This window comes from Doryrhamphus excisus, linkage group LG11 (genome assembly GCF_037039965.1).
Source record: "Doryrhamphus excisus strain RoL-2023G ecotype Guam linkage group LG11, RoL_Dexc_Guam_v1.1, whole genome shotgun sequence".
Lineage (NCBI taxonomy): Eukaryota > Metazoa > Chordata > Actinopteri > Syngnathiformes > Syngnathidae > Doryrhamphus > Doryrhamphus excisus.
This window is the reverse complement of record NC_136367.1, coordinates 11,774,874-11,786,561: the sequence shown is the minus strand read 5'-3', so window position 1 is coordinate 11,786,561 and position 11,688 is coordinate 11,774,874. Positions and strand designations below refer to the sequence as shown.

General features: G+C 44.8%; 1 protein-coding gene across 2 annotated transcripts in view; it reads right to left on the bottom strand.

The window, feature by feature from the left end:
- Positions 1-11,688, bottom strand: part of LOC131124778 (enhancer of polycomb 1b) — a 32,099-nt gene that overhangs the window by 2,312 nt on the left and 18,099 nt on the right. For both annotated transcript variants that reach the window (XM_058066859.2, XM_058066001.2), the window contains 12 exons: positions 5,958-6,117; positions 5,671-5,816; positions 5,375-5,581; positions 5,123-5,271; positions 4,913-5,048; positions 4,656-4,820; positions 4,446-4,535; positions 4,227-4,375; positions 3,759-4,144; positions 1,581-1,732; positions 1,359-1,497; positions 121-505 (listed from right to left, as the gene is read on the bottom strand). In XM_058066859.2, the coding sequence (XP_057922842.2) occupies positions 121-505; positions 1,359-1,497; positions 1,581-1,732; positions 3,759-4,144; positions 4,227-4,375; positions 4,446-4,535; positions 4,656-4,820; positions 4,913-5,048; positions 5,123-5,271; positions 5,375-5,581; positions 5,671-5,816; positions 5,958-6,057 (2,204 nt within the window). In that variant the 5' untranslated portion in view covers positions 6,058-6,117. The remainder of the gene's footprint in view (positions 1-120; positions 506-1,358; positions 1,498-1,580; positions 1,733-3,758; positions 4,145-4,226; positions 4,376-4,445; positions 4,536-4,655; positions 4,821-4,912; positions 5,049-5,122; positions 5,272-5,374; positions 5,582-5,670; positions 5,817-5,957; positions 6,118-11,688) is intronic.

Here is an 11,688-nt window from a genome sequence, read left to right as displayed (position 1 = left end):
GCCATAGTTTGCTAACTAATAGTTGTTTTGCCAACAGGAATGTAGTGCTTGGTGGAAAAAGGTTTTCTGGAAGGAGCAACAACAGCAACAAGAAGAACGGTTGTGTCAGGTATGGCTCACCTGGGCACCATGTCTAGCGGTGATGCAGAAGCGGAGGTGACCTTGGGTTTCTGACAGTTAGCGGTGGCGGCAGCTGCGTGCGCAAGCTTTAAGGCGGATGTTGACATGGTACTGCTCAGCGTCCGGGGGGCATGGGCTCGTTTGCCGACGGGTAGGCCCAGGCGCAGGCTGTTGCTGTTCCCCAGTGGGGCCTGAGTGGCGTTAGTGGTTGTGGCGCTAGCGAGGTGGGCGGTGCCATTGTTGTTGTTGTTTTTAGCGGGTGTGGAGGTGGAGCTGGTGGTGGTGCCTGGGTGCAGCGAGGTGGAGGTGGACATAGTGGTGGGCGGTGCCGGGGCGGCGAGGGAAGGGGAGACTGTGCTCGAGAGGTGCAAGCCCTTGTAGACACCTGAAGAAGAAGAGTCCATGAGAAAGGATGCTAATGCAGACTCTAACATCTCATCCAGATCTGGGGTGTGCACAGCAGACCACATACAGGAAAGAAAAATAAAGAATGCAGGATCCTCTTGCTAAGCTAAACCGGACATTTGTACAAAACAATGTGATGGAGGTCACATCACATGAAAAAAGCAACCAAAATCTTATTGTGTTAGAGGTGACAAAAGGTTGGAATTGTTCCTTCATTCATTTATTTTCTATGACGCTTGCCCTAACTAGAGTTGTGGGGGTCACGATTCGATACGGATGTCTGTCCAACAATATGCAACAGCGGCACGCATCCTGGTGATTGTGTCATTCCTCCTCCTTTGCTGCAGCTAGCTGATCGCCACCGTGGCTGGCGTGCTCCAACTGGCTTCCCACGGCGCCCTACGTCTATCGTAACTGCCGTCCAATGTACACGATGTCCTTTTAAACTTGCGACACACGCAGTCCTCCCTCGGCTTGCCCCCTGTTACCATGCAAGTGCAAGGTTTTTCTGTGTACGCAGAACACGCTTTGCGTACCGTCTGCAGGTTTGAAAATCCATGCGTGTCTCTTGCGATAATTGCTGGAGCCCATCCTAGCTGACTTTGGGCAAGAGGCAAGGGCCATAGAACACACAGACAAAGGACCATTCACACAAATGGACAATTTAGTTGCCAATTATCCTAATTTGATCTTCATTTTAGTTTCACAATATGCAACAATAAATAATACAAGCTGCGTGCCACAAATGGCCCCAGGGCCAGAACACCCTGATCTGAAAGAGTCCTGCTCATTTTTTAACCTCTAAGTGAAACATTCTCAGAGCATGTTCATACCTGAGGGGGAGAGGACGCCATTGACTCCGCCTCCCAGACTCAGCTCCTCCTTGGTTTTCAGAGCCAGAATTTGGTCAGCCGTGATGAGGGCTGAGGCGGCGAACTGAGCGTTGGCCTGGTCCAACAGGTTGGCTGCGACCTGTGGGAGAGGGGCGGACCGTGTTTGAGCTGTGATGGCGGCAAGCTGAGCGTTGATGGCAGCAAGAGAGGATGTTAGCGCACCTGTGTGCTGTTGGCAGTGGTGCCACTGTTGGCCTGCTTCTGCTGTTGCTGTTGCTTCTGCTGCTGCTGCTGCTGCTGGACCTGCTCCAGCTGGTCCTTCTGCATCTGGACCAGCTGCTCATGGTGCTGCTGGAACTGCTCAGCTGTTAAAGCTGACACAAACCAAAAAACTGTTTGTTACACACACACGAACCATCACTGAGAGCTGCAAGTAGCAGGTTACAACTTAACATGTGCTCATAAACATGATGATTCAAAGTCACGCTGAGCACTTCACACGTGCATATAAAGTAGACGCAATAACGTCTACAACAGGTGTCGGGAACCTTTTTGGCGAAGAGAGCCATGAAGGCCAGATATTTTAAAATGTGTATCTGTGAGAGCCATATACATTTTTTTAAACATTGAATGCAATAAAATGTGTGCATTTTTATGTAAGACCAACAGTTTTAGATAATGGGCTCTAATTACGTAGACCAGGCACACTACCGCACGCCAATGGGGTGTGGCCAGCACACTTTCGTGAGCAGCGCAGTGTCTAACAATAAATCAAATACTTGTTGCCATTAATACAACTTCTGCTGCTGCATAGTTTTGCACCGTACTCCGTAGACGTATTTCATTCTTTTGGCCATCTTCGTCAGAAGGCTTGGTTCTGCAGCTTTAGCTATTTGACTAAAGGAGGAAAGTTTACATTTACATGTTTTTTGACATCTCAATGACCGAGGTAGACTACAGCATTACCCAGTAATAATCGAGTTTTGGTGTTTGACCTGGAAAATATCATCAGGAAAGATAGATATGGTTGGTCGTATTGCAGCAGAATATAGATGGACGAATTAAAATGCATAAGAAAGTTGTTGATTTTTAATATTATTTTTAACAGTCATTTCTGTGATGGTTTACTTTAAAATGTTAGCAAAAATAAATTTTTATTGTGGTAAGAAATGCTTGAGAGCCAGATACAGTCATCAAAAGAGCCCTACCTGGCTCCCGAGCCATAGGTTCCCTACCTCTGGTCTACAACAACAACAACAACATTTTAGCCTCCTAAACTATATTTAATCACAGGATCAACTCGGCATCAGGACTAACATTAATAGGGGTTCCCCTACATGTGTAATGGTTCGGTACACCATGGCAAAATAAAAGCCACCACACCTTAAAAATGATTTTTGACCACAATTAGTTTGAAAAGAATTTCAAATATGATAAAAATGTTTCACTGCACTTTTTGATAAACAAGCACCAGAATCGCGTGTCTGCCTTATTGGCACGTTCCCGTGTGACCAGATTCGCAGCATGTCTTGCATTGACTTTCTCCTTGTTTCTTATTGGGAGAACAGCCCGCCAATCAGAGCTTCATCACTCATACTTCAATGTCATTCAACTTTCTGCCATTTTTATTTACACATTTTGTCTGGCTGGGGGCATCTAGCTAGCTTGTTTTTGTCCCACGAGAGAGCTACGAGTGGACACTATGTTCATGGGAAACATCAATCATAATCAACTTAATTATTTTAAAGTCAATCTTGCTCTCTTTATCATTATTATTATTACTTATGGCTCGTCTTCAAAATACTAGTTGTGTTGCGGTAGCTCACCAGCTGATGTTGAGTTGACCAAAGAATATTTGGTCTATTGTGTTCTATAAAAAAAAAAAGATGGATTCCTGTCTTTAATTTGCCCAACAAAAATATTTGTTATTGGTTATTTTGTTAATCGTGTTATTTTAAACAAAATATATTACAGAAAATTCAAAATTAAATTTAGGTTTGTGTCAGATAGTACTAAATGTTGTACTATTGACTAAAGAGGTCAGGCAACATAAGCAGGTTCTTGTAGACTCCAAGTTTAGAGCTCCCAGCTACTTTGCCATTAAATTAAGAGTTTAGAAATGTTCTCAGTTCACATTCTACTGGTTGAATCATTTATTAACTTATTTAACTTCTTTCATATTTTTTCATTTAAAAAGGTATATAAAAGGTATATAATTGCACGCGCAGCAGCAGAACGGGGGCGGGGGCAGTTGCTCCCCATGCAGCCCACCACGACAGCTTCAAAAAATCCAGGGGAAACCCCTACATAAGTCAGAGTAGAGTAAATAAGTAAAATAAGTCACACACCACTACACACAACTAAAGTCTAAATGCAACACACAGACGCCACAAGGCTTACCAATAGGGGGCGGGGCAGGGGGGACGACCCGTCCAGGGCGCTGAGAGGGAAGTCCAGAGTTAGATGCGGAGAGCGGGCGCTTGATGCCTCGACTCAGCCTGCGGAACAGAGGGTGGGCGTTGTCCAGCTCGTGTAGTGGTAGTGTCCGTGGTCTGAAGTGCCGCCATCGGCACGACTTTATGTTCAAAAGAATCCGACTGAGGTCCGTGTGCGACGAAGGGGAGGGCGGGGGGGAGCTTCTGTCTGAGGTATTTGTTTCTGAGGTACTGGCAAACTTGCTGGCGGCTGGCGAACGCGGACTCGTTGGAACAGGCGGGTCGAGCATATCAGGGTCCAGTTCGTGGAAAACGTTGTCATAGTCAGAGTGCGCTCGGTCCAGTAAGACCCTGCCAGGGAAGGAGAGAACATAATCATGGATGCTGTTATTCTACCCTAATAGATAGAATTGATAAATTAATTGCTCACTACCTGCCCCCTCGACCCACGCGTCGCCGGGCCAGACCCTGGCACCGCCGTGGCACCGTGAGCGTGGTGAGACTGTAGCGGTAACGGGCTCCTGCCAGGCCCCCCTCCCAGCCCGCTGACCATGGCCAGCTGCCCACTCGATCCTGACGGGCCTGAAAACACACAAAGGCTCAGCCATGCGTCGTCATGTTGACAGCTCTTGATGATGGGCGTGACACTTACAGCGTAGTAATGACAGCCGGCCTTCCTGCGAAAGGCGTACGCGCCATCTGGGTCATTCTCCTCCTCGGCTTCTGATGAGCCTGAATGGAGCTATAGACACCACGGTCAGACGTCAGTGTGAACATTGATTGTGGTTCCATGTGTTCTTGTATGTTTAAAAAGTACCTCTAGGTGGCATACTAAGACTAGTTAACACTTCAGTGCTGCTACCTGAGACAGAGGCTCTTCATCCGAGCTGGGGAAGTCATACTGGTTGAGATCCTTGGCGTTGAACACAGCCGGACCGTGGTGGTGGGAGGCGACGGCTGACAGAGGCAACACCTTCTGTTTCTTCTCGTATTTCCTCTTCTGACGAGGAACTTCGGTCTTGTCAGGCTTGAAGAGAACAGAGACACGTTCACGCCATGACGTAGGACCAAAGGACTTTTACAAAAGGACTTTGAATATGTGCTTGATCATCTGCTCACCTTGGACTTGTACTCCTTGTGGTCCATGTGGTACTGGTTGGTGAGTGGTACCAGGGGAATAATCTGCGGCCTCACCAGAGCTCGCTCGGCAAGAACCTCGGCTAGAACCTCACCGCCGAAGTCTGACATGACGTTCCTGAGGAAGACAAACAATCATTTATCATTCTGATGCTGAGCCACAGTAAAAACACACGTGAGTGCCAAACGGACCTCTTCTCAAAGACCTCCAACGTGAGGTGCAGCAGCTCTCTCTTGCTCTTCTCCCTCCTCTTGATCATCTCCAAAATGGTGACGGCTCGGCTGAGATCCCTGCGGAGTTTCAGCATCTTCTCATAGGACGCCTCGTCATTCTTACGGTTCTGATGATAGAAGGGAGCAAAGGCAAGAACAAGACTTTCAAGCAACGTAATACCCAAATCCTCTGACGTTCACACACTTCAAACCACTAATCCGAGCACCCACCTTCCTGGTTTGCATCTTCTCGGTGCGCCGTCGAAAGGCCACGTAAGGATCGCTGGTGCTAGAGCCATCCCGCTTCTCCTGCTTGATGATGTTGATGAGTGATAGGGCCTTGCTGTTTTTCCTCTTACGGCTCCAGTAGTCAAAGACCTCCTTGATGAGCTCGTCATCTTCCTTGAGGAGCAGTTTGGCCTCGGGAAGACTAACCAGCTGAGTAGACAATATGCGCATATTATGTTTACATTCTAGTAGACATCATTGTTGTTCCTCACACAGCACCCAGGTGCTCAGACACCAACCTGCTGTCCACTGCCTTTTTCCAGCCGATCAATCATCTCCTCAAACTGCAGGAGGCTGATCTCCATCTTCTTTTTCAACTTGGTGACAAAGGCGTCGTCGTCCGAGTCCAGGTCGTAGTCCGGCTGCTCCGTGTCCAGGCTGAAAGCTGGAGGAAAGAAATAGCAATGTACATCCTTTTCATATGGAAGACAATATGCAGCAAACCATAATGAACAAACAGTGAAAAACAATCATGTAAAACATTACAAAAGCTATCTTTTCACATTTGCCCTCGGTACCCACTTACGCTGTATGTGAATTAGCTGCTTTGGCATCTTGTAATCCCCAGGGTAGAGCGCATCGTAGTAGGTGATGTTGCTCTCTGCTTCCGGGACCGGGATGACCATGTTGTCCCGTTTTTCGCCATAGACCTGCTGTGCTGAGATTGCCCGCTGGAGATGATGCTCCTGAAGGGAACAGGGGTAATGGGGGTTAGAGGTACATTAGCAAATATGCAAAGGAAGTAGGTGTTCTGACATGTAAGACATGACCTGCTTGTCTTGACAGACACAGTGACTTGCCACAACCATATTGGAACTTGTACAGCGTCTATCATAAGTATTGACCCCTTGGATGTTTTATTGCATTCATAAATCAACCATGGTCAAAACAATTGGGCTTTTTTTTAAACACAAAAAAATATTGGACAAACTCTAATGTCAAAATGAAAGCAGACTTCTACAAAGTAATGACTGTTTGCATAATTATTCGCCCCCTTTTTAATTTAATGGTCTGATGCAATATCAAATTGTTGCCAATAGTACCACAATTAGTGCAATGAAGATGATCTGAGTGGCGTTGAGGTGTTTCAAGTGATTGAGGTATAAACCACCAGTGTCTGAAGAGTCCAGAGACTGGTATTCCAGACTGTATTCCTGGCTACCAATACACCACAACGACAGAAGAACACTCCAAACAACTCAGGGAAAGGGTTGTTGAGATGTACAATTCCGGGAGGGATACAAAAAAATTTCCAAGTCATTGAACCTCCCCCGGAGTTCAGTGAAATCAATCATGAGGAATGGAAGGAATATGGCACTTGTGTGAATCTGCCTAAATCAGGTCGCCCTCTACAATCTACACAGGAGTGTTTAGAAAAGAAACCGGTAACTGTTCTGGAGTGGCCGAGTCAAAGGCCAGACCTCAATCCTATAAGGATTTGTGGCTGGACTTGAAAGGGACTGTCCATGCCCGATACCCGTGCAGTTTGAGCAGTTTTGCAAAGAAAAATGGAGTGGGCAGATATACAAGACTGACTGAGACTTATCCACACAGACTCACTGCTGTGACTGCAGTCAAAGATGCATCTGCCAAATACTGACTTGAAGGGGGTGAATAATTATGCAAACAATTATTTTCATAATATAATGTTTTCATTAACATTACTTTGTAGAGTAGAAATCCGTTTCCACTTTGACATGAGAGGTTCTTCCAATAAATTTGTGTTAAAAAAAGCAAAAAAAGCATAAAACATCTAAGGGGGGTGAATACTTATGATAGGCACTGTATCTAATGTTTGTGCTGCGCGGTGACCGAGTGGTTAACGCGCAGGCCACACAACTACGAGACCAGAGTTTGATTCAATCCTTTGACATCTCTGTGTGGAGTTTGCATGTTCTCCCCGTGCATGTGTGGGTGTTCTCTGGGTACACCGGTTTCCTCCCACATTCCAAAAACATGCTAGGTTAATTGGCCACAGGTATGAATGTGAGTGTGGTTTGAATGGTTGTTTGTCTAACGACCAGTCCTGGGTGTACCCTTCCTCTCACTCAAAGACAGCTGGAACAGGCTCCCCCGCGACCCTCGTGTGGATAAGCGGTAGAAAATGAATGCTGACTTATGTAGTCAACACTTTACACCTAAAGATGGTGGACAGCTGTAGCTTAATCTAACAAACATTTATGGGTGTTTTATGCAAAGCGGGAATACCTAATAAACAAAACATGGGGATCGAGGCATAGCACGCAGTATCGGTGGGAGAGTCCTTGACAAAAATGCAATGCTATATGATTAGACCTGGAAATACTATGACCTGGATGGATGACAACATTCAGAGGAATAATGTCTATGTATGTTATAGGACTGGGCAATATACCTATATTTTTTAAAGTATCCATATTTCTTTTAAGCACAATATCAATAACAAGCATATCATTCATATCAATATAGACTGGATTTGATAGAGGCCTCATGATTCAAGATGGCGCTGCCCAGGTGCAAGCTAGTTACAGCAGCTCCGCAACGCCTGCTGTGTTTTTAGTCTTTAATGGTGCTTTTGATGTTAAGTTTCGAGCTTGCGCCATTGTTGACACTCCGGAGCAGCTGTTAGCTTTGAGCATCTCTTTGCTACGCCGAATGATCGAATATCCCCGCTGAGATATGGAGGTGGAGAGGCTGCATAGCGAGAGTGAACAGCGAAAAAGACAAAAGTTGCTATATCAAGACGGCATCAGCCATGTTTACCGTCTGTCGTGAAAACATGAGATGAAGCGCCTGCTGTGAGTTCAGCATGACTGCACGTTATATTGAACTTTTTCTATATTTATTTAAAAAAGAGAATATTCTATTTCAGCAGACACGGGCATCCTAAAAAGCTTGGTTACATTATCTAAAACACAACTTTGGCCCCCCCACACACAGTACGCAAAACTCGGCTAACCCAGCTAGCTCACACTGACCACTGCTGTGAGCTTGCGCTCCATGAAGTGTTTTCTCTCTAACTTACTTCAGGGGGGGCTTGTTACCGTTTGTGGGGACATGCTGCTATGAATGAGCGGTGCGTTGGGGAAATATTTCTCCACACAAACGTTCCTTATATTCACAATTACAACATTTCATTCACAACATGTCAACATCCATGAGATTGTAATTCCGTTTTGATTGGCCAATTCCATGATTCCTTGAAAACAGTAATAATAGGGTGTTATTCAATCTTCCCGGGACTTCAAACATCTGCGTCCTTCTTTGTTCTCTACATGGGTGACGTGAGCATGTGGCTGATGTAAGCATGTTGCAGAAAAAATCCTTGAACTCTTTGCAATTAATTCAGATTTTTTCCGTTTGCCTCAAATTTGGTCCCAAATGCTGTAGGAATGCATTGAAGTGAGATTGGATGACCTTATAGCATGCTAATGTAGATCTTTGTTAGTGCACATCTCTGGGGGGAAAAAAATCCTGCAGGCTTGTGGACGGTGGCTCTGTGTTCATTTAGTGCTTGTAATTTAATGTTCTTCCTGTCATAGCTTTGCATAAGATACATAAAATGAAAATACAAATGAAAATATCTCCCAGTGACCAGCTGCAAACACTAGCAAGGGCTAACGCTATTTGACACACATTGGGACACTCTTATGCCACGATACCACTGTAAACTACTGACATTTTTTTTAAAAAATACCTGCAGCACACCAGTAACTCTCTCTTCTATTTGTTCCCGCTTCTGGCTTCACATCAGCCGTCATGCTGCCTCAAACTATGGTGTGGGCCAAGGGACAAACAGGACGTGCACACATCAAAAAATGTAGTCCTGTTAAAGAAAACTTCCATTAACGCGTCAACTTTGACAGCCCTGATTAATAATAATCCTACTTTGCAGAAATTCACTTATTGCGCTCGAGTCTGGAACCAATTACAACAACAGGAAACTAATCAGAATCCAAACTTCACTTTTAGCCAAGTTGAGACCTGTTGTAAAATAAAAAAAAAATCTTCAATCTCAATGTTGAAACTAGGGTCAAGCCTATAGTTTACAATAGATACACTGTCTGCTTGGCTAGTAAGCTACTAGTTTGCTGCTATGCTATTGTCCATCTTGCATGCTGCACACGTCTAAAGCTGCTGCAGAGGGCCAGGCACTGGGCCACCAACATGTGGGGTGTTGACACAACAGCATGCCGCTTTGCTTTTGTCCCACACAGCGGTTGACTTTTGGAGGGAAAGTGTGTTTACGTTTTCTCCTGCAGTGAGAGTTTGGGAGGGGCGAGGGATGAGAGTAATTAAAGTGCAAAATACGCCCATATGAATGGAGGTTGAGGTAGCTGTGTTACATTTAGGATCTGTTCATTCACAGTTTTGCCCCATTTGTGTTCCAAGGCATGTTATATGTATTTGGAAAGATTATTTTGCTAAGATCCAACAGCGACACAGCATTCCACTGCATGAACACAAATTTGCAGACTGGTCACAAACATAAGTCACACACCTTAGAAACTTGACATTATTCCAAATAGACATTTAAGTCTGACAAATACAGTCCTGTTGCAGTGACAATGAGACAGTGAATGTAAATAGTTCTACACACTGCTCTGCACAGCCATTTCTCAGATGTATATATTTTCCACATATTGCTGTTGGCAAATTTGGCTAGCAATGACCTCTGAACTAGAGAGGAACATTTCCACACACTTCTTACTTCTGACTTTGTTAGTTTCTTTTGGCTTTTTCCTGACTTTGGAGTTGCCACAGGATCTTCCACATAATAATTTTGGTTTGAGCACTTTATGTTCCGGATGCCCTTCCTGACGAACAACCAATGCCTGAATTTGTACATCTGCTGATGCAGACACTATACACTATACAGACAATAGCCTGTAAAATGTGTAGTCAATTGACTACAATTTGTCACATATTTATGCCAGCATGCGTGAATCCTCACGTTTCAATCTCACTCCACATTTTTGTTTACATGCCGGGATGGCGGCATCGAGCTAGCTCAGAGCTGCAAGTGGCTATTAGTTTCATGGGATATATCGGCAGCCATCACAACTTGTGATCATTACAATACTTACAGCTTGTCTTGTGTGTTGAATTTGTGAAACAGAAACTGTGTGTACAGCTTTAGTGACAATATCTCTGGGATCTCCAACACTTTTTAAGTGTTCTATTCTCCAGGTACTCCGGTTTCCTCCCACATTCCAAAAACATGCTAGGTTAACTGGCGACTCCAAATTGTCCATAGGTATGAATGTGAGTGTGAATGGTTGTTTGTCTATATGTGCCCTGTGATTGGCTGGCCACCAGTCCAGGGTGTACCCCGCCTCTCACCCGAAGACAGCTGGGATAGGCTCCAGCATGCCCGCGACTCTTGAGGATAAGCGGCAGAAAACGAATGAATGAAAGCCTGTTTTAATTGATTTTAGGCCTGTCAATCAATAAATCCATTAATTGTATGACTTAAAAAACTCAAAGTTGGTAATTCTGCTGGCCTCAAATTGACATGCAAGCTTGTTTTCCTCTCTCCTCTTTACCGCAGAGGCTGGATGACAAGAAGGTTCACTCTGCATATTGGTGAAGTTGGTTTCAACTTCATAGTATGGACATAGTGCATAGTGTAAGTGCCAAAATTAAGGGAAGAAAACAAAAACAAGCCAATGACACCACTCGTCAAGCAGGCAATAATAAATCAAGTCCATGAGAAAAATACATGATCTCAATGGCATGAATGGCACAAACAAACAAGTTACTTTTCCACACAACATAGCGGCTTCAAATACGACGAGTGGCAATTGTGAAAGGTGTGTGCATCCTACCGCAGAATTGTGTTATCCACCAGCCACACAAGCAAATGCTGGGATTTCATTGTTGCTGCAAAGCAGCACGCGGCGACAGTGACCGCCAAGCCCGGCCTTAAACTGATAAACGTTACGGTGTTCCAATTGCTGTTTAGCCACATTTTATGTCTGTTTTTTTATATTAAATGTTTCCTGTCCTTCGTTGTCTTGTCACTTTTTCTAGCCGCTTCAATCTTCCCGCGTCTTCAAACACCCACTTCCTTCTTCGTCCTCCGCTTGGGTGACACAGGCACATTAGTGACTTAAGTGATTTTTCGAAACGTGGAAACCCCCCTCTACTACTTTTTGTAACCAATGTATTCGAATATCCGAGTAATCGTTGCAGCCTAATTGTGATACACCCCAAAAATATTGTGATATATATAAGGTCTATATCGCCCTACCTTAATGGCCACAAAGCAACCTAGC